Genomic DNA, 24,383 nt, shown 5'->3' on the forward strand with positions numbered 1-24,383 from the left:
CAATTTCTTCTATCGGATCGTTTTCTGATACTCGCCTTTGCTTGTTGGTTTGGTTGATCTTGGAAAACTACGCCTCCATCATCATAATCAGAACCCATTCCAGAACCTCTTTCGACCTCTATGGTACTCTCGCCGGAACAGACTGCTCTGGTCAACATCATGGTCAACAGGAAAATCCGGATCACAGTCTCTTGGGGCAAGTCCATCTTTGAGGAGGAAATGGAGAAGTATGAGAAGGGGGAAAAAGAAATTTCAAGGGAGAGGGGGTGGGAAGTGGAGAAAAACAATAAAAGGGAGAGGGGAGTCGACAACTGCTTTCGGTCTTCAAGGCTCAGGTGCCGCCTCAGTCCTCCTGGAACAGACACTCCAGTGATACAACCTCTACCGTCTGTTCCTTATCACGGGACTTCTCTGGATCAGCAACCTTTTTGCAGTGGGATGAATGGACCCAAGTCTCTCTCTCAGCAACCTTCAATGCTGTGGTGCTAGTCAATAAGACCTGGTATGGTCCTTCCCATCTATCAATAAGACAACCTGAGCGTAGAAAATTTCGTATCATTACATAATCCCCAGGTTCAATGTCATGACAATTACTACCTGGTAAATCAGGAATCACCAACTTCAGATTATCATTTTGATTCCTCAACTGTTTACTCATGTTAATCAAGTACTTTACAGTTACTTCATTGTTACATTTCAAATCATCCTGAGGGTTAATCATGACATGCGGTTGTCGACCAAACAAGATTTCAAAAGGGGACAGATTAAGAGGGGACCTGGGAGTGGTTCTGATGCTATACAAAACAATGGGTAAAGCTTCTGGCCACGTCAATCCTGTCTCTGCCATTACTTTACTCAATTTATTTTTAATAGTGCTGTTCACTCTTTCGACCTTCGCACTCGCCTGTGGACGGTACGGAGTGTGCAGCTTGCTATCAATTCCCATCAACTTACACATTCCTTGAAAGACATCACCGGTAAAATGGGTACCCCTATCACTTTCAATGATTCTAGGGATACCATATCTACATACAAATTCCTGCACAATTTTCTTAGCTGTAAACATAGCGGTATTTGTGGCTGCTGGAAAAGCTTCGACCCAATTCGAGAAAACATCTATACAGACAAGTACATATTTCAAATTTCGACATGGGGGTAATTGAATGAAGTCAATTTGTATTACCTGAAAAGGGCCGCCGGCAGGTGGGATATGGGATGGTTCTGTAGGTATTGCCTTTCCAATATTCTTTCTCAGACAGGTAAGGCATGACATTGCTCTTTTACTCGCATGAGAGGAGAATCCTGGGGCGCACCAGTATGCTCTTACCAATTTGCACATCCCCTCCTTGCCTAGATGAGTCAGCCCGTGAGCTGCTTCAGCCAGACATGGAAGATATGCTCTGGGGGCCACTGGTTTACCATGTCCATCCGTCCAGAGCCCTGAGGACTCCTGGCCATATCCCTTTGCCTTCCAGACTGCTCTTTCCTGTGTGGAACACAAATTCTGCATCTCACACAACTTTTGTGTGTTGATGGTATTAAATACCATCAGTTGTGTGGTGTCTGTCTGTATGGGGGTAGCAGCTGCAAGCTTAGCTGCTTCGTCTGCTCGGCTGTTACCAAGTGACACTGGGTCTTGACTATATGTGTGTGCTTTACATTTGATAACAGCCACTCTGTCGGGTTCCTGTATCGCTGTTAGAAGCCTTTTTATATAAGCTGCATGCGCTATCGGTGTACCAGCTGCCGTCATGAAATTTCTGAGGCGCCATAGGGCTCCGAAATCATGTACTACCCCGAAGGCGTATCTAGAATCGGTGTAGATATTGGCTGACTTACCCTTAGCCAATTCACATGCTCTGGTTAGGGCGACCAGTTCAGCAACCTGGGCTGAGTGAGGTGGACCTAGCGGTTCCGCTTCTATGGTGTCTTGGTCATCTACGACTGCGTATCCAGTACACAAGTCTCCCGAGTCTGACTGTCTATGACAACTACCGTCAGTGTAGAACGTGAGTTCTGCATCTTCCAGTGGATTGTCACTGATGTCAGGCCTTGCGGTAAAATTTTGGGTCAAATATTCCATACAATCATGTGTATCTTCCTTTGTATTAAATCCTCCTTCCCCATCACTCTCACCTTCCACCCTTTGTGTCTGACCAGGCACACCTGGGAGAAATGTTGCAGGATTTAATGCGCTGCATCTCCTTATGGTGATGTTTACTGGGGCCATTAGTGCCAATTCCCATCTTGTAAACCTTGCTGATGAGACGTGTCTGGTTTGGGCAGAATTTAATAAGGCAGATACCGCATGTGGTGTATGGATTGTGAGGTTGTGGCCTAGCACGACATCTTCGCTTTTTGTCACTAGCAATGCTATCGCAGCAACGCTTCGCAAGCATGTGGGGAGGGACCGCGCTACCGTATCTAGCTGAGCGCTGTAGTATGCAACTGGCCTGCTGGCGTCACCGTGTTTTTGGGTTAGTACACCTGCTGCGCAACCAGCACTTTCTGTTCCGTATAGTTCAAAGGGTTTCCCATAGTCTGGCATACCTAGTGCTGGTGCCTGCGTTAGGCACTGTTTGAGTCTCTCAAATGCTGTTTCGGATTCGTCTGTATGCGAGATCCTATCAGGTTTGTTTGAGGAGACCATTTCCTGCAGAGGTAACGCCAATATGGAAAACCCTGGGATCCAATTACGGCAATACCCACACATTCCTAAAAACGTCCTGATCTGTTGCTGGGTTTGTGGCAGTGTCATGTCTCTAATGGCTTGGATTCTATCAGCGGTCAGGTGTCTCAGTCCTTGTGTTAGACAGTGTCCCAAATATTTTACCTTAGTTTGGCATAATTGCAACTTGTCTTTGGAAACCTTGTGACCTGTGTCTGAAAGATGAAACAGGAGCTGTTTCGTATCCTTCAGAGAGGCTTCCAGTGAATCTGAACACAGCAGTAAATCGTCCACGTTCTGTATCAATACTGATCCACTCTCTGGTTGGAAAGACTGTAAACAATCATGCAAAGCCTGAGAAAATATACTTGGACTATCTATGAAACCTTGGGGTAACCGAGTCCATGTGTATTGGACTCCTCTGTATGTGAATGCAAACAAATATTGGCTGTCAGGATGCAGAGGTACCGAAAAGAAAGCGGAGCAGAGGTCAATAACAGTGAAAAATTTGGCAGTGGGAGGAATTTGCATTAGGATGACAGCTGGATTAGGCACTACGGGGAACTGACTCTCAACTATTTTGTTAATCCCCCTTAGATCCTGCACTAACCTGTAACCCCTCCCCCCACTCTTTTTAACAGGGAAGATGGGACTATTGGCTGTGCTGGACGTTCTTACCAGAATGCCCTGTTGCAGCAAGCGCTCTATTATTGGGAAAACTCCTAACTCCACCTCTGGCTTCAGAGGATACTGTGGGATTTTTGGAGCTATCCTACCATCTTTTACTTGTACAACTACTGGAGCTACGTTTGCCATTAATCCAGTGTCCTGTCCATCTTTTGTCCAAAGTGACTCTGGTATCTGAGATGTCATCTCTTCTACTTGGGATGGATTCCTATTTGTCATAATGGAATGTGACATTAATTTTGATGGGGAGTCTAACATGTCTCGTACCTCCTGAGCGTGATTCTCAGGAATGTCCAAGAATACACCTTCAGGAGTACAATAAATGACGCAACCCATTTTACATAGTAAGTCTCTACCCAGGAGATTAGTTGGTGCAGATGCAGCCAGCAAAAAGGAATGCTTGGTATGCAAAGGCCCTATTGTAATCTCGGCTGGTTTGCTAACAGGGTAGTGCTGGACTACTCCTGTTACTCCCATGGCTGGAATTGTCCTACCAGTGGTTCTCATGCCCACTGTCGAATTTATCACTGACTTGGCCGCCCCTGTGTCTACAAGAAAGTTTAAAGTTTTACCAGCTACATTGATTGCGATCTCTGGTTCACTTCCAAGACTGGCAATCAATTTTACTGGCTGCAGATTACAGGTATGGCCACACCCCTAGTGGGTATGCTGACCTCCCTGAATCCCGCTGGCAGCGACTACTTGTGAGGGGGTTAGCTGGGAACTACCAGAGGCATGCCAATCTCTGTTCGGGGGGTATCTTTTTGTTTCCCCTGTATGTGGCTCATAACTCCGCCTCTGTGGATCCTGATCCCAATGTCTTGTGTTGTGTCGTTGTCTAGGGGGTTGGTATGATTTTGGTACATTTCTTACTCTACATTCTCGTGCATAGTGTCCCGGTCTGTTACAGGAATAACAAGTTATTACAGTTGACTTACTTACAGGATTCGATGGTACATACGCAGGCTGCTTTGTGGTCAGCGCCTGTATACTTACTGACATTAACTTATCACTTTGCGACTCTCTGTGCCTGGTGATGTTTCTGTCGTGATCAATAGCAGCCTCTCTCAAGGTGGACACTGACAGACCTCGCCAACATGGTTGCGTGGTCTGTACCCTAGCCTTTAATGTTTCCTTTAAACCATACATCAGTACAGATACTGCTACTTCTTGATGGTTTGGGTTGGTCCTAATGTCTTCTATACCAGTGTATTTTGCCATTTCTAATAGTGCCCGGTGAAAATATTCTGTTGCCGTTTCGGACTCCTTTTGCTTAATGGAAAATATTTTATTCCATTTAGCAACGGCTGGGAAATACTCTTTTAGCTGCAAATTTATCCTTTTTACATTATCCTTGTCGTATACATCGGTAAGTGGTATATCTTTGTCTAGTCCACAATCAGCCAAGAATTGAACTGAGTCGACATTGGAAGGTAAGCAAGCTCTTAGCACTATCTGCCAATCCTTATTATTGGGCTCTAAAGTGTTTCCTAGATCCCTGATGTATTTTTGGCTTGCCACCAAATCTTTTCTGGGGTCTGGGAATTCAGACACGATAGTCCTCAATTCCATTCTAGTAAACGGGCAATACATGGCAATGTTCCTAACGGGTGTGGCTCCTGATGCATCCGTTTTCCCATTGGGAACTACTATCACCTTAACTGGATTAACTCTAACAACTTCATTCTGTGTAGATTCTACAGCTTGTGGTGAAATTGTTTCAGTGTAATGCATGGTGCCGTACTTACCCGTTGACACGACCTCACCTATCCCTCCGCTAGGGGCCTTCGCTAATCTCGTAGGTGTTGCTGTGCCTACTGTGGTCTCTGCTATAGTGGCTGCGAGAGAGAGAGCTGAAATTGTTGCCGAATCGTCTTCTTGATCACACTCCTGGGGAAGGTTCAAAACAGGGTACAACTTGCACGGGTTAATAATTGCATGAGTTACTTGGTTAACATCATTAACATTTACAGGGTTACTAAGTGTTTGTGTTTTACAACCCAGTGCGTTTCTCTCCGCAATCAACTTCTCTCCTGCTATATATGGTGGTGGCGGGGCTGTTGCAATCAATTTTCTGTTAGGACCAGCCCCCGCCGCCAGAGCCAAACCTCTCTGTATCTCACCTTCCTGGTGCCATAACTGTAAATAATCATGATGCTGGATTCGTCTCTTTGTTGATTTTATGAGACATATCCTCCTCCTTAAATTTTGTAACACTTCTGTGCTGAAGCTACCTATTCTTGGGAATTTGTCCCTGTCTTGTACAGTCATTCTCTCCCATTCATCACATAAAACCTCTGTGTGACTTCCGTATTTTTCACACATGATGTACCTTGCCGACCCTACTGGTCGGTTCTCTGAATCAACCCGAACCGAGGTTGATCGCCCCCTACCTGAACAATTGGCCCCCATAATCTGCAGGTGTTGCTTACTACTCCTGTGATCTTTATATCACGGTCTTCAGCGAACCCTTACAGCAAACCAAATTATTCACAATAGGCCGGCGGTGGCGGTTTACCGAGTACCCCACTCACTCGCCCACCTCGACCAATACGACCTGATCACACCGATATGGTGCTGGCGTACTCGATACAGGGCCCCTATGGAACCTTCGGTTTACTGGAACATATGAGGGTTACCCGCAGGACACTTACTCTTTCCAGTAAAGGTGGGGTTGTTAGATAGTTCCTGAGTGACCAGCGAACTTCCCTTCCAAAAATAAAAAATTACGCAAATCACGTCAGAATGTACAAATAGCGTTTGTGACCACTTTACTCTAATGGTATTAGGTCAGATTACTAACTACTGCACACAATTACGTGCGGTACAATCGTTCAGTACATAAGCACTACTTGTCATGTACTGAAAGATCAATGGAATCGAAAATTTCGGCTGCGAATTCCTTCAGCATGAGCTTGTATGGCCTATATGGGTTCTGCACCAACACCCCAGGCGTTGTGCCTCTTGTACCTTTATAGCGGACCTCTTTGTACCTTACGACCTCCTGGTCTTGTTACCTTGTGACCTCCTGGTCTTGTTACCTTATGGTCCGCTATACTCTAATGCTCAAATATTATTTAACCAGGGATGCCTCCCTAGCCACCGTATATGTCACTTACACGTATGTTCCTTGACGAGTACCCGACTTTCCTTTTGGTTCAACCTCTAAGTTATATAAACTTATGTGATACAAAAAAAACACAATCACTCAACACATATACACTTTGTTTCTATATCTATTTCTGCGCAGAAATTTTCTTCAGCCCAGCTGTGTTACCAATTAGGAGCAGGATCTGTTAAACTAAATTTCAGATTTTTTTTTTTTTTTTTTTCAAAAATAGATTTGCGTTATTTACCGCGTCGCGTTATTTATCGCCTTTGCGTTAATTATCGCTTTGCGCTAAAATCCAATTTTTCGTGACTTGAGCTACGTGGGCGTAACCGGACGCTACGTTGCGTAATGTACGCTGCGTGCGTCTGCCTTTGGATTGCGTACGCTAGTCTTTGTTAGAGACACGTGTACGCAAAACAAAGATCCACCGTAACACAATTTCTACTTTTATCAATGTAGATGATCCCTGATCATCTACCGCACACCACACTGGCTGCCTTATCTCCCAGACAAGCCGTGTGTTGGTCTATACTTTAACTATTACCTCTACTATGAAATAACAGCAAATCTCTTTTTGCACTTTCTATCAACTATAAGAATTGGCAAACAGGAATAGTGATATACGAAATTGAAAAAGAAATGTAGATATATATGTATGCGTGCGTGTATACGCAAGACAGAAGAAAAATAAACAGTTTTAAAAGACACAAGCGTTTTGTTCTTACTTCCGGTTCCCGGATTCCTTCAGCACTCTTTATCTAAGTGAAACAGACGCTTATCCAATCAGCACTGCAAGGAATATGATCCCGCCCTTTGCTGATGGATAATGTCTGCTGATCTACCTAGTGCAGATATGAGAAGGACAGGACGAGTCCCCAATTGACAATACTAAATTCTTTTGTCGTATGAACAACCCTTAATGAAGTCTAAGAACACTGTACGCTGTTTACTTAAGAAATACCGTAAGGGTACGCTAGTTGCGTAACGATCGCTCAGCCGTAGGCGAGACGCTCAAGCGTCACGTTCGCTCACGGCCCAGTGATCACAGGACAGCACGTTATTGGTTATGTCTAGAGTAATGATTCGCTATGGCGTAGCGTACGCTCGAGACCACGAGGAGATCACCAGCGGCGCAGACGCTCACAACGCTATACCTTTATGTATAAAACTTTTATCAATGAAATACACAGAATACCTTAATGTGAATACAGGGTGATTGTGCAACTTTGTGTAACCTAACTAACTACAAAGCTGCTTGAGCGTCACCGACGCTCAAGTGAACACTTAAAACTATAGAAAATACTCAGATACTGGTTTAGGGTCCAAAGCCTATTAACTGTATTATATCTAATATACTTGTAAAAAGAATAACAGTACAAATGATACACTACAATATAACAGAGACTTCCTAACCAAAATACACTACTATCTAATACAATACAATACTAGTCTAGGGGAGAAGTGAGAGAAAAGAGAAGGGAGAGAGAGAAATGGAGAGAGAGATGAGAGAAATTGGCTCACAGTAAGACAATGATTACGGAGAGAAAACTTACGCACAAGGGGAAACGATCGCATGCGCCTGGACATCCAGCACCCGATTTTCAGCAATGAGAACCGTTGAAGAGTGAGCGCTGGATGTGGTCGGCCTGCCTATTTATGCCCCACACACAATGCAATCCAATGGTCCCTACAATCTTGTCGTCCATTGAACACAGGAATTCGGCTTCGCATCATAACAAAAGGTCATAGGTTGATTCATACAGGTGGGCTGTGACGATTTCCAACAGCTCAGGTGGGTGGGAAACTGGGTTTCCCGCCGCATACCTGAGTATGAGTAAATAATAGAAATGGACATAAACTTCTTATGTCCATAACTATCCGCACGAGCGATTAATACGCTCCAAACCAACACCGGAATATTGTTAATTAAATACTCTTCCGATGGGTACCAAACACTGCTATATGATTCCTGTTAGACCCTTCGTACCATACAAAGAGGGATTCCTCCGTTCAGGGACGTTCTATGTTAACTAAACTTCCAGAAACCATTAAAGGGATCATGATCTATAAACTACATTAATTATGAAAATGTGTAACGAATGAGTCGCACGCTACGACTACATAAACTCTACCGTAAATACGCATACCGTGCGCCCGCGGGTGCACGCTATTGCGGGTATGCGCCTTCACGGGAGAGCGTACGCATGCGCAGCGCGGACCAGCGTGAGGTGCAAATATGGCAGCATGTGTAGAGATATTTTTCTGACTTTGACATTCCGGGAGTAGACAACTGGGAAGTAGACTTCTTCAGCAGACACTACCTACATCCAGGGGAGTGGGGCCTCCACCCGGAGGTGTTCCTGTGGTTGATACGTTGGTGGGGATATCCACAAATCGACATGATGGCCTCTCAACGCAACAAGAAGCTCAAGCAGTATTGTTCCAGGTCGAGAGACCCACAATCAGTAGCAGTAGACACTGACAAATCCCTGGGTTTACCAGCTGTTGTACGTGTTTCCTCCACTTCCTCTGGTCCCAAGAATTCTGAAAAGAATAAAAAAGGGAAAGGGGTCAAGCAATCCTCATTGCTCCAGACTGGCCTCGAAGGGCCTGGTACGTGGATCTTCTTGAGATGCTGATCAAAGATCTGTGGCCTCTACCTCTTCGCGAGGATCTTCTGCAACAGGGCCCGTTAGTCTATCAAGACTTACCACGGCTATGTTTAATGGCATGGAAGTTGAACGGCTGATTCCAGCCAGCAGAGGGATTCCGGACAAGGTCATCCCGACTATGATCCAAGCCAGATAGGGGGTAAAGTCTAAACATTACCACGGTATATGGAAGAAGTAGGTCTCATGGTGTGAGAGCAAACAATATTCTGCAGTGGAATTTCATCTGGGACGTCTCCTGCTTTTTTCTGCAGTCTGTAGTGGATGTGGGCCTTCGCCTAGGTTCCATTAAAGTCCAGATTTCAGCCTTGTCTATTTACTTTCAGAAACAATTGGCTTCTCTCCCTGAGCTTCAGACGTTCTTGAAAGGTGTTCTGCACATCCAACCTCCCTTTGTGCCTCCCACGGCACCTTGGGATCTCAATTTGGTGCTGCAGTTCCTCCAATCGGACTGGTTTGAACCGTTACCGGAGGTTGACGTAAAGTACCTTACATGGAAGACCGTCACACTGTTGGCCTTGGCTTCAGCAAAACGTGCGTCGGAGCTAGGGGGCGTTGCCTCACAAGAGTCCCTATTTAATTTTCCATGAGGACATAGCAGAACTCAGAACTCGTAATTTCTTCCTAAAGTAGTGGCCGCATTTCACATCAACCAACCTATTGAGGTTCCGGCTGTTACGGACACCTCTGCTACTTCAAAGTCTTTGGATGTTGTCAGGGCTTTGAAGGTGTATGTAAAGAGAACAGCTCGTTACAGGAAATCGGACTCGCTGTTCGTTCTCCAGGATCCCAATAAAATTGGGTGTCCTGCTGGATCAGGCTCACTATTCAGCATGCTTATTTCACGGCAGGATTGCCGGTTTCAAAATCTGTACAGGCCCACTCTACTAGGTCGGTGGGTTCTTCTTGGGCGGCTGCCTGGAGTGTTGCGGCTTTACAGCTCTGCCGACCAGCTACTTGGTCAGGGTCGAACACGTTTGCTACAATTTCAATACTTTGGCCTCCGAGGACCTTCAGTTTGCTGAGGTTCCTGCAGAACCGATTGACCAATCTCCCACCCGGTTTCGGGGCTTTAGTACTTCATGGTACTAAATGGATTCTCAGTATCCTCAAGGACGTAAGAGAAAATAGGATTTTAATTACCAACCGGTAAATCGTAGGGGATACTGGGTGCCCACCCGGTGCTTCGTTCTTCCTGCACTGTTACTTGGTTAAGTATGCTGGTTGGTTCAGCTGTTGCTGTTCCTGGTTTCAAGTTTGGTTAGCATGGCTTTCCTATTGTTGTGTGTGTGCTGGTTCATAATCTCACCACTTTCCTTATCTATCCTTCTCTCAAAGTATGTCCATCTCCTTGGGCACAGTTTTCTGGACTGAGTCTGGTAGGAGGGGCATAGTGTGTGCTAGCTACTCCCTCTATCAAATTCTTAAAGTGCCCAAGGCTCCTAGTATCCCCTACGAACAAAGGATTTACCAGTAGGTAATTAAAATCCTATTTTACCAATGATAACTACCGGCTCACCAGCAACTCATAAGCTTTCTGAGATATCCACATGCTTGCCTGCTGCATAGTGGAGGTAGGCCTATTATGGGAGAATTATACCCCTTTCATGTATATCAGCTGGGTATTTCACAGCTTCAACCCTGGTATTAACCCGAGACCCCCTTCTACACATGGTGATTTGTCCGGGATTATTCCCAGCTCGTCACGTTCACACCAGGCCCCAGTCTTCCATCAGGCAGTGGACGCTTATAGAGGTCATCTCCAAGTGCCACTATGCCCACCAATCCACACCTTTTAGGCGCAACTTGGGTTATGCCATTCACACTATAGGCAATCTAGGTCAGACCCAGGAATAACCCTGCTACCGAGCAGGGGTGGCGGGCCCGGGAATAACCCTGCTACCGAGCAGGGGTGGCGGGCCCGGGAATAAACCTGCTGCCGAGCAGGGGCGGCGAGCCCGGGAATAACCCTGCTACCGAGCAGGGGCGGCGGGCCCGGGAATAACCCTGCTACCGAGCAGGGGTGGCGGACCCGGTAAGTTCACACGTAGCAGAAACCTGGGTCGATTTGCGTGCATCAAAAACCGACAAAAAAACAACAACAGGTATTTAGGCTCCTGTGATGAAGCCAGCGGTTCCTACTACTGCACTACCAATGGCCTGCTCTGATATAATTACACTGATGCTGCTTAGTTTAAATATGTAAATAAAAGCAAATGCAATAAAGAAAGTGTAAACCCCTCATGGGGTGGAGGACATGTCTGTATGTTGGATGCAGTGGAGCAATTGTTTACTTCTGTGCATGCGTCCGGAGTGGTGATTAAGGCGCACAGGCTCAGAAATGTGTTGGAAATGTTCCGGGCATCACTGGCCGGTGACTGGGAAGTGGCTTTAGCGGACACACAGTGATGGTCTGTCTTATGGACAAGGTATGTGCCAGTGACAGCGGTTACATACAGAGATGCTGAACCGCTGACATGGAAGCCATGAAGAAACTGCACTTGTCGTAGGGCTGATGCAACAAATGCTGGCGTCTCAAGGATGTACCAGGCGCTATTACAGTATCTACAGACAGTGGGCGTCTCAGAAGCATGGGTGTACACCAATGGGATATGGGTCATTAGGTCGACATGAGTTTTTTTGGTGTCGTTTTCTTCGTAAAGTGACAGGGAACCTCAATTAGTGCATGGCGCTTCGCTCGCCATGCTTCAGGCAGGTTACTATTCCCAATCGTAGTCCACGTCGATTGTAAAGTATGAAAAAGTAAAAAAAATAAGAATTTTAAAAAAAAAACTCGTGTTGACCTTTTTCATGTTAACCTAGTGACCATGTCGACCAATAGTGGTCGACCTAATGACTGTCTACCAATAGTGATCGACCTAATCACCTTATCCCCACCAGGGAAGGGAGGCATGTGCATAAAGTGCAGACGGGCGACCGCCAATAAACCTGGAAGCAGCTGCGTCGGACTCAGAATTAGCCCCTGTATCTCCCCATGCAGTATAGAGCAGATACAATGTTTTACTAGTAATCTTCGGAACGTCCACATGAAGTCAGTGTTATACAGTGAGTACAGGGAGGTGATATAAAGCGAGCCTGGCTCTGGGAGAACATACCAAAGGATTCGTTGACGGGAAGATAGGCTTTCACTACAAATATGGGTGTTCCGGCAATTTGAGATTCCTCAAAGACGTGTCCACGCTTCCTGTTCAGCACACCATAGATCCCCCCAACCACCTGCTCCGGGCACTGTGCAGATAGACGGACACAGACGTCAGCTTCTGGGTACATTGACATCAATTTATATAGAAAATAAATAGTAAATCAGCTGCCAGTACAATAGATCAAAGCTACAGGTCCATTACAGAAGTCAAGTTACCATAAGCCGGTGGCTCTCAAACTCGGTTCTCAGGACCCCAAACAGCACACATTTCCCAGGTCACTTAACAGGTGTACTCGTTACTCAGGGACACATTTCCCAGGTCACCTACCAGGTGCAGAGGTGTATTCATTATTCATGGACACATTTCCCAGGTCACCTACCAGGTGCAGAGGTGTATTCATTACTCATGAACACATTTCCCAGGTCACCTCACAGGTGTATTCATTACTCATGAACACATTTCCCAGGTCACTTAGCAGGTGTACAGATGTATTCAATACTCATGAACACATTTCCAAGATCACCTAGCAGGTGCACAGGTGTACTCATGACTCATGGACACATTTCCCAGGTCACTTAAGCAGGTGCACAGGTGTAGTCATTATGGAAACATTTACTGGTCATCTGGCAGGTGCATAGGTGTACTCATTACTCAGGGACACTTTTCCCAGGTCACCTAGCAGGTGCACAGGTGTACTCATTACGGACACATTTCCAGATCACCTGGAAGGTGCACAGGTGTACTCATTACGCATGACTACATTCCCAAGTCACCTAAGAGGTGTACTCATGGACACATTTCCCAGGTCACTTAGCAGGAGCACAGGTGTACTCATTACTCACTGATACATTTTAAAAGATCCACAGGTGGAGCTAATTATTTGACTGGTGAATTTGTGAGGAGACCTGGAAAACATGAACTGTTTAAGGTTCTCAGGACCGAGTTGGAGAACCTACTAAAGGATATAAGGCAGAGTTTCCCAAACTCAATCATGACAGTCCAGGCTTTAAAGCAGGCATGTCCAAACTGCGGCCCACCAGCTGTTGAGAAACTACACATCCCAGCATGCCCTGACACAGCTTTAGCATTCTCTGACAGCAAAACTGTGTCAGGGCATGCTGGGATATGTAGTTTCACAACAGCTGGAGGGCCGCAGTTTAGACATGCCTGCTTTAAAGGATATCCATATCTGAGTCCAGATAGTTAAAACAAATTTACTAAGGCCCTAACTTACTTGTGCTCAATCATGGAAAGCCTTAAAACATGGACTGTAAAGGCGGAGTTTGGGATACTCGGCCATAAGGTATGCATCCATACATGGGCAAAACCTTGAGCTTCAAGCAATGTCATCTGTGTTCAATTAGGCTGGATGGCAGGTGACCTCATTAGATGGATCCAGGCATTCAGCTCTTGGAACTTGCGACTAGACCACTTGGGGTCCAAACTTGCTGATGGTCATGCACGCTGCTTGCAGCCATCCCCAGTCCACTAGAAGTCCTGCCTGTACTTACCATGAACTGGTGATAGGACCGAACCATCTATCTAACCTGCTGCGTGTATGGGCAGCACTACATCTCATCTCATTGTTTGTCCACAAACTGCTTTGGGGTAGTTTAATTACATGTGATGTTGGATTGTAAGTTCTGGCGTGATGTATGGGCAATGTGTACTGCGCACATCTACGGCGGTGCAAAGTTAAAGGGGTGGTGCTGTAGCCGGACACTTTGCCTCACCTCCCATATAACCAGGAAATGATCACGCAGCACCAGATTCCTGAGAATGGCCGTGGGGAAAGCAGTCTCCCAGTATGTTCATACGTAAGCGGAGGAGGAGAGCAAATACTGGCGCTTACTTGAATCTCCACGAGGTAGATGGGCTCCATCAGTCGGGGCTGGGCGGTGAGGGCCGCGGCATACAGCACTCTCCTGGCTGTGGGGATGATCTGTCCACCGCCACGATGAATTGCGTCCGCATGTAGGGTGACGTCGTGGATGTCAAATCTGGCGCCTCTCATGTTCTCTTCACACAAAACTCCCTGCACAGAGACATGGAAATCCAGAATTTCACCGCTATTCAGTACAGTACACACCAATTAAGGCGCTGCAGCAGGAAAATAACTACAACAGCAGTCAGTACAGGCATGTACACATGGTGACTGTCCGAGTTCTACAAGTGAGAGCGATTATCTTTTCCCCGCGCCTGTCCTACTCCAGCTTATTGCGCAGTTATGGGCATCAGTAACATTGGAATGGCTGACACAGGTAAAGAACTTGCCTCTTTGGTGGCCCACTGGAATCCAGCAACAACGCTGTCCTTGATCTCATTGAGGTATTGGACACCTTTCGTGACGTCCACTAAGATGTTGGGTCCTGTCCCATCAGGGCCGAAGCACCAGATTTTCCTGGCCTCCGCCACGTCCCATTCGTACTTTTCTGCCAGGTAACGGGCACGCTGCTTCAGCTCCTGCCGGGAACTGACGTCTCCTTTGTCAATGTCTTCCGCCAGGCCGTCGGGGAAGGGACGGGCTTTCATGTACAGGCGGTTGTGCTTGTTGGGCGATTTGGAGAGGCAAAGCTGGTCGGACTCCTCACTCACCGTCTCCCTGTAGGATACAACAGGATCGGATTTCTGCGGGAAACACAAAAATCTGATTAGTGATATAAAACACGTACACGCTGCAGCCAACTGCACATTACACTCATCTGATAAAGTAACACGCTGCAGCCAACTGCACATTACAATCATCTGATAAAGTAACACGCTGCAGCCAACTGCACATTACACTCATCAGATAAAGTAACACGCTGCAGCCAACTGCACATTACGCTCCTCTGATAAAGTAACACGCTGCAACCAACTGCACATTACAATCATCTGATAAAGTAACACGCTGCAACCAACTACACATTACACTCATCTGATAACGTAAGACGCTGCAGCCAACTGCACATTTCACTCATCTGATAAAGTAACACGCTGCAGCCAACTACACATTACACTCATCTGATAAAGTAACATGCTGCAGCCAACTACACATTACACTCATCTGATAAAGTAACATGCTGCAGCCAAACTGCACATTACACTCATCTGATAAAGTAACACGCTGCAGCCAACTGCACATTACACTCATCTGATAAAGTAACACGCTGCAACCAAACTACACATTACGCTCATCTGATAACGTAACACGCTGCAACCAACTGCACATTACACTCATCTGATAACGTAACACGCTGCAACCAACTACACATTACACTCATCTGATAACGTAACACGCTGCAGCCAACTACACATTACACTCATCTGATAAAGTAACATGCTGCAGCCAACTACACATTACACTCATCTGATAAAGTAACATGCTGCAGCCAACTACACATTACACTCATCTGATAAAGTAACACACTGCAGCCAAACTACACATTACACTCATCTGATAAAGTAACACACTGCAGCCAACTGCACATTACACTAATCTGATAAAGTAACACGCTGCAGCCAAACTACACATTACACTCATCTGATAACGTAAGACGCTGCAGCCAACTACACATTACACTCATCTGATAAAGTAACACACTGCAGCCAAACTACACATTACACTCATCTGATAAAGTAACATGCTGCAGCCAAACTGCACATTACGCTCATCTGATAAAGTAACACGCTGCAGCCAAATGCACATTACGCTCATCTGATAAAGTAACACGCTGCAGCCAACTGCACATTACACTCATCTGATAATATAACACACTGCAGCCAACTACACATTACACTCATCTGATAAAGTAACATGCTGCAGCCAACTGCACATTACGCTCATCTGATAAAGTAACACGCTGCAACCAACTGCACACTACAATCATCTGATAACGTAACACGCTGCAGCCAAACTGCACATTACACTCATCTGATAAAGAAACACGCTGCAGCCAACTACACATTACACTCATCTGATAAAGTAACACGCTGCAGCCAAACTGCACATTCCGCTCATCTGATAAAGTAACACGCTGCAGCCAAACTGCACATTCCGCTCATCTGATAAAGTAACACGCTGCAGCCAACTGCACATTCCACTCATCTGATAAAGTAACATGCTGCAGCCAAACTGCACATTCCACTCATCTGATAAAGTAACATGCTGCAGCCAAACTGCACATTCCGCTCATCTGATAACGTAAGACGCTGCAGCCAACTGCACATTACACTCATCTGATAAAGTAACGTGCTGCAGCCAAACTGCACATTACGCTCATCTGATAAAGTAACACGCTGCAGCCAAATGCACATTACGCTCATCTGATAAAGTAACATGCTGCAGCCAACTGCACATTGCACTCATCTGATAACGTAACACGCTGCAGCCAACTGCACATTACACTCATCTGATAAAGTAACACGCTGCAGCCAAACTGCACATTCCGCTCATCTGATAAAGTAACACGCTGCAACCAACTACACATTACACTCATCTGATAAAGTAACACACTGCAGCCAACTGCACATTACACTCATCTGATAACGTAACACGCTGCAGCCAAACTGCACATTACACTCATCTGATAAAGTAACAAAGTAACACGCTGCAACCAAACTACACATTACGCTCATCTGATAACGTAACACGCTGCAACCAACTGCACATTACACTCATCTGATAACGTAACACGCTGCAACCAACTACACATTACACTCATCTGATAAAGTAACACACTGCAGCCAACTGCACATTACACTCATCTGATAACGTAACACGCTGCAGCCAAACTGCACATTACACTCATCTGATAAAGTAACACGCTGCAGCCAAACTACACATTACACTCATCTGATAAAGTAACACGCTGCAGCCAACTGCACATTACACACTGCAGCCAACTGCACATTACAATCATCTGATAACGTAACACGCTGCAGCCAAACTGCACATTACACTCATCTGATAAAGTAACACGCTGCAGCCAACTACACATTACACTCATCTGATAAAGTAACACGCTGCAGCCAAACTGCACATTCCGCTCATCTGATAAAGTAACACGCTGCAGCCAAACTGCACATTCCGCTCATCTGATAAAGTAACACGCTGCAGCCAACTACACATTACACTCATCTGATAAAGTAACACGCTGCAGCCAAACTGCACATTCCGCTCATCTGATAAAGTAACACGCTGCAGCCAAACTACACATTACACTCATCTGATAATATAACACACTGCAGCCAACTACACATTACACTCATCTGATAAAGTAACACGCTGCAGCCAACTGCACATTACACTCATCTGATAATATAACACACTGCAGCCAAACTGCACATTACACTCATCTGATAAAGTAACACGCTGCAGCCAAACTACACATTACACTCATCTGATAAAGTAACACGCTGCAGCCAACTGCACATTACACACTGCAGCCAACTGCACATTACACTCATCTGATAACGTAACACGCTGCAGCCAAACTGCACATTCCGCTCATCTGATAAAGTAACACGCTGCAGCCAAACTGCACATTCCGCTCATCTGATAAAGTAACACGCTGCAGCCAACTACACATTACACTCATCTGATAAAGTAACACGCTGCAGCCAAACTGCACATTCCGCTCATCTGATAAAGTAACACGCTGCAGCCAAGCTAACATTACACTCATCTGATAAAGTAACACGCTGCAACCAAACTGCACATTACACTCATCTGATAAAGTAACACGCTGCAGCCAACTGCACATTACACTCATCTGATAAAGTAACACACTGCAGCCAACTGCACATTACACTCATCTGATAAAGTAACACACTGCAGCCAACTGCACATTACACTCATCTGATAAAGTAACACACTGCAGCCAACTGCACATTACACTCATCTGATAACGTAACACGCTGCAGCCAAACTGCACATTCCGCTCATCTGATAAAGTAACACTCTGCAGCCAAACTACACATTACACTCACCTGATAAAGTAACACGCTGCAGCCAAGCTACACATTACACTCATCTGATAAAGTAACACGCTGCAGCCAAACTACACATTACACTCATCTGATAATGTAACACACTGCAGCCAACTACACATTACACTCATCTGATAAAGTAACACGCTGCAGCCAACTACACATTACACTCATCTGATAAAGTAACACGCTGCAGCCAAACCACATACCGCTCATCTGATAACGTAAGACGCTGCAGCCAACTGCACATTACACTCATCTGATAAAGTAACATGCTGCAGCCAAACTGCACATTACGCTCCTCTGATAAAGTAACACGCTGCAGCCAAATGCACATTACGCTCATCTGATAAAGTAACACGCTGCAGCCAACTGCACATTACACTCATCTGATAAAGTAACATGCTGCAGCCAACTGCACATTACACTCATCTGATAAAGTAACATGCTGCAGCCAACTGCACATTACGCTCATCTGATAAAGTAACACGCTGCAGCCAACTGCACATTACGCTCATCTGATAACGTAACACGCTGCAACCAACTACACATTACAATCATCTGATAACGTAACACGCTGCAACCAACTACACATTACAATCATCTGATAAAGTAACACACTGCAACCAACTGCACATTACACTCATCTGATAAAGTAACATGCTGCCACCAAACTACACATTACACTCATCTGATAACGTAAGACGCTGCAGCCAACTGCACATTACAATCATCTGATAAAGTAACACGCTGCAACCAACTACACATTACACTCATTTGATAACGTAAGACGCTGCAGCCAAACTACACATTACACTCACCTGATAAAGTAACACGCTGCAGCCAACTGCACATTACACTCATCTGATAAAGTAACACTCTGCAGCCAACTACACATTACACTCATCTGATAACGTAAGACGCTGCAACCAACTACACATTACAATCATCTGATAATGTAACACACTGCAGCCAACTGCACATTACACTCATCTGATAAAGTAACATGCTGCAGCCAAACTGCACATTACGCTCATCTGATAACGTAAGACGCTGCAGCCAAACTACACATTACACTCACCTGATAAAGTAACACGCTGCAGCCAACTGCACATTACACTCATCTGATAAAGTAACACACTGCAGCCAAACTGCACATTCCGCTCATCTGATAACGTAAGACGCTGCAGCCAACTGCACATTACACTCATCTGATAAAGTAACATGCTGCAGCCAAACTGCACATTACGCTCCTCTGATAAAGTAACACACTGCAGCCAAATGCACATTACGCTCATCTGATAATGTAACACACTGCAGCCAACTGCACATTACACTCATCTGATAAAGTAACACGCTGCAGCCAACTGAACATTACACTCATCTGATAACGTAACACGCTGCAGCCAAACTGCACATTACACTCATCTGATAACGTAAGACGCTGCAGCCAAACTGCACATTACACTCATCTGATAAAGTAACATGCTGCAGCCAAACTACACATTACACTCATCTGATAAAGTAACACGCTGCAGCCAAACTGCACATTACACTCATCTGATAAAGTAACATGCTGCAGCCAACTGCACATTACACTCATCTGATAAAGTAACACGCTGCAGCCAAACTGCACATTACACTCATCTGATAAAGTAACACGCTGCAGCCAAACTGCACATTACACTCATCTGATAAAGTAACACGCTGCAGCTAAACTGCACATTCCGCTCATCTGATAAAGTAACACGCTGCAGCCAAACTACACATTACACTCACCTGATAACGTAAGACGCTGCAGCCAACTACACATTACACTCATCTGATAATGTAACACGCTGCAGCCAAACTGCACATTCCGCTCATCTGATAAAGTAACACGCTGCAGCCAAACTACACATTACACTCACCTGATAACGTAAGACGCTGCAGCCAACTGCACATTACACTCATCTGATAATGTAAGACGCTGCAGCCAACTACACATTACACTCATCTGATAACGTAACACGCTGCAGCCAAACTGCACATTCCGCTCATCTGATAAAGTAACACGCTGCAGCCAAACTGCACATTACACTCATCTGATAAAGTAACACGCTGCAGCCAAACTGCACATTACACTCATCTGATAAAGTAACACGCTGCAGCTAAACTGCACATTCCGCTCATCTGATAAAGTAACACGCTGCAGCCAAACTACACATTACACTCACCTGATAACGTAAGACGCTGCAGCCAACTACACATTACACTCATCTGATAATGTAACACGCTGCAGCCAAACTGCACATTCCGCTCATCTGATAAAGTAACACGCTGCAGCCAAACTACACATTACACTCACCTGATAACGTAAGACGCTGCAGCCAACTGCACATTACACTCATCTGATAATGTAAGACGCTGCAGCCAACTACACATTACACTCATCTGATAACGTAACACGCTGCAGCCAAACTGCACATTCCGCTCATCTGATAAAGTAACACACTGCAGCCAACTGCACATTACACTCATCTGATAACGTAAGACGCTGCAGCCAACTGCACATTACACTCACCTGATAAAGTAACATGCTGCAGCCAACTGCACATTACACTCACCTGATAAAGTAACACGCTGCAGCCAAATGCACATTACGCTCCTCTGATAATGTAACACGCTGCAGCCAAACTACACATTACACTCATCTGATAAAGTAACACGCTGCAGCCAACTGCACATTACGCTCATCTGATAAAGTAACACGCTGCAGCCAAACTGCACATTACACTCATCTGATAAAGTAACACGCTGCAGCCAACTGCACATTACGCTCATCTGATAATGTAACACGCTGCAGCCAAACTACACATTACACTCATCTGATAATGTAACACGCTGCAGCCAAACCACATTACGCTCATCTGATAACGTAACACACTGCAGCCAAACCACATTACGCTCATCTGATAACGTAACACACTGCAGCCAACTGCACATTACACTAATCTGATAAAGTAACATGCTGCAGCCAAACTGCACATTACGCTCATCTGATAAAGTAACACGCTGCAGCCAAACTGCACATTACACTCATCTGATAAAGTAACACGCTGCAGCCAACTGCACATTACACTCATCTGATAAAGTAACATGCTGCAGCCAACTGCACATTACGCTCATCTGATAAAGTAACACGCTGCAGCCAACTGCACATTACGCTCATCTGATAACGTAACACGCTGCAGCCAACTGCACATTACACTCATCTGATAATGTAACACGCTGCAGCCAAACTACACATTACACTCATCTGATAACGTAACACGCTGCAGCCAAACCACATTACGCTCATCTGATAACGTAACACACTGCAGCCAACTGCACATTACACTAATCTGATAAAGTAACACGCTGCAGCCAAACTGCACATTACACTCATCTGATAAAGTAACATGCTGCAGCCAACTGCACATTACGCTCATCTGATAAAGTAACACGCTGCAGCCAACTGCACATTACGCTCATCTGATAACGTAACACGCTGCAGCCAACTGCACATTACACTCATCTGATAAAGTAACACGCTGCAGCCAAACTGCACATTACACTCATCTGATAACGTAAGACGCTGCAGCCAAACCACATTACGCTCATCTGATAACGTAACACACTGCAGCCAACTGCACATTACACTAATCTGATAAAGTAACATGCTGCAGCCAAACTGCACATTACGCTCATCTGATAAAGTAACACGCTGCAGCCAAACTGCACATTACACTCATCTGATAAAGTAACACACTGCAGCCAACTACACATTACACTCATCTGATAAAGTAACAATGTGAAGAACAAAATACAAATAAGAGGGAGCTCATACCGTGATGAGAATACATACTGGGTAATAACAGGCAGACAAAGCGGTAAGAGGGCGCTCATACCTTGACGGGAATACATACTGGGTAATAACAGACTGACAAAGCGGTAAGAGGGTGCTCATACCTTGACAGGAATACATACGGGGTAATAACAGGCTGACAAAGCGGTAAGAGGGCGCTCATACCTTGACAGGAATACATACTGGGTAATAACAGGCTGACAAAGCGGTAAGAGGGCGCTCATACCTTGACAGGAATACATACGGGGTAATAACAGGCTGACAAAGCGGTAAGAGGGCGCTCATACCTTGACGGGAATACATACTGGGTAATAACAGGCTGACAAAGCGGTAAGAGGGCGCTCATACCTTGACAGGAATACATACGGGGTAATAACAGGCTGACAAAGCGGTAAGAGGGCGCTCATACCTTGACGGGAATACATATTGGGTAATAACAGACTGACAAAGCGGTAAGAGGGCGCTCATACCTTGACAGGATTACATACTGGGTAATAACAGGCTGACAAAGCGGTAAGCCAAACTGCGAAAATATAAAGACTATAAATTACACAATTATTAGTCAAATACTTTATTTGACTAATAATTGTGTAATTTATAGTCTTTATATTTTCACATTTTAATATATTATTACTGATGGAACTCCGCTATTTTAAAAGTACATAATAAAATTGATAGTTTTATCAGTCAACTGTATTTGAATATATCAAGTCCTCTTTAATATGAGTGCTTCCCAAAAAGAGTCTTTTGTTCTTCTTCTTTGTCCTTAACTTCAGGTATACAGACTCAGGGGAGCACCACTGACGGTTACCCAATACGCACTATATAGACAGTCATTATGTCACCAAATGTGGGCTACCTAATTAAGGAATTCATTCCAGATAAAATAGTCGTTTTTTTCAGAGGACAACCATCATACATTTCATTATTATTCAAACCAGTGCGGCTTCCCTTTCACACATTCCTTCTCAACCATAATAACAGGCTGACAAAGCGGTAAGAGGGCGCTCATACCTTGATGGGAATACATACTGGGTAATAACAGGCATTCAAAGCGGTAAGAGGGTGCTCATACCTTATGGGAATACATACTGGGTAATAACAGGCAGTCAAAGTGGTAAGAGGGTGCTCATTCCTTGATGGGAATACATACTGGGTAATAACAGGCAGACAAAGCGGTAAGAGGGCGCTCATACCTTGACGGGAATACATACTGGGTAATAACAGGCAGACAAAGCGGTAAGAGGGCGCTCATACCTTGACGGGAATACATACTGGGTAATAACAGGCAGTCAAAGTGGTAAGAGGGTGCTCATACCTTGATGGGAATACATACTGGGTAATAACAGGCAGTCAAAGCGGTAAGAGGGCGCTCATACCTTGATGAGAATACATACTGGGTAATAACAGGCTGACAAAGCGGTAAGAGGGCGCTCATACCTTGATGAGAATACATACTGGGTAATAACAGGCAGACAAAGCGGTAAGAGGGCGCTCATACCTTGATAGGAATACATGCATGATCTTCTTCAAGATCTTTAAGGCAGATTTCTAAGTGCAGCTCCCCAGCGCCAGCAATGATGTGCTCTCCAGATTCTTCAATGATACACTAAATAGATTTAAAAAAAAAAAAACACATTATCCATTGTTGCTGAGTTTATAAAGGCCAACATCAGAAGCGGGGACAACTGGAAGGACATGCTGCCTGCTACAACCAGAATAACTCGGAATACTAATATCGTACTTTGTGACAATGAAAGCAAGCGGAGGTGCTAGCTGAGTGCATCACATATAGAGGCTGCGCATAACCAGACTTACAGATTTACTCTTAATGAATTACGGAGGTGATTCAGATCTGATCGCTGGGCTGCAAACTTTGCTGTCCTGCGTTCAGATAGTCGCCGCCTCCAGGGGGAGTATAAATTCGCCGTGCAAGTGTGTAATCCAATGTGTACGCCGAGCTGCAAAAATCCACTGTGTGCGGTGTGTGCGCAGCCCAGGACTTACTCCTCCAGTGCGATGAGAAGAGGCTGATCGGGCCCGGAGCTGACGTCACACACCCTTCCTCAAAACGCTTGGACACGCCTGCGTTTTTCCGGACACCCCTAATAAACGGTCAGTTACCACCCACAAATGGCTTCCTCCTGTATATCACCTTGCGAATGCCCGTGTGATCGGATTTTTCGCACCATCCCGTCGCTGACCGGTGTTGTCCAACGCGCATGCG

At 45.3% G+C, this 24,383-nt stretch overlaps 1 protein-coding gene across 2 annotated transcripts in view; it reads right to left on the bottom strand.

The window, feature by feature from the left end:
- The window catches only part of LOC135054959 (elongation factor 2-like), a 74,776-nt gene that overhangs the window by 13,492 nt on the left and 36,901 nt on the right, over positions 1-24,383 (bottom strand). The window contains exons 11-14 of one of the 2 annotated variants that reach the window (XM_063958466.1): positions 23,658-23,765; positions 14,575-14,928; positions 14,153-14,335; positions 12,253-12,385 (exon numbers count right to left, since the gene is read on the bottom strand). In XM_063958466.1, coding sequence (XP_063814536.1) covers positions 12,253-12,385; positions 14,153-14,335; positions 14,575-14,928; positions 23,658-23,765 — 778 coding nt within the window. The remainder of the gene's footprint in view (positions 1-12,252; positions 12,386-14,152; positions 14,336-14,574; positions 14,929-23,657; positions 23,766-24,383) is intronic. The other variant, XM_063958475.1, reaches the window with a different exon arrangement.

The sequence above is a fragment of the Pseudophryne corroboree genome, chromosome 1 (assembly GCF_028390025.1).
Source record: "Pseudophryne corroboree isolate aPseCor3 chromosome 1, aPseCor3.hap2, whole genome shotgun sequence".
Taxonomy (NCBI): Eukaryota; Metazoa; Chordata; class Amphibia; order Anura; family Myobatrachidae; genus Pseudophryne; species Pseudophryne corroboree.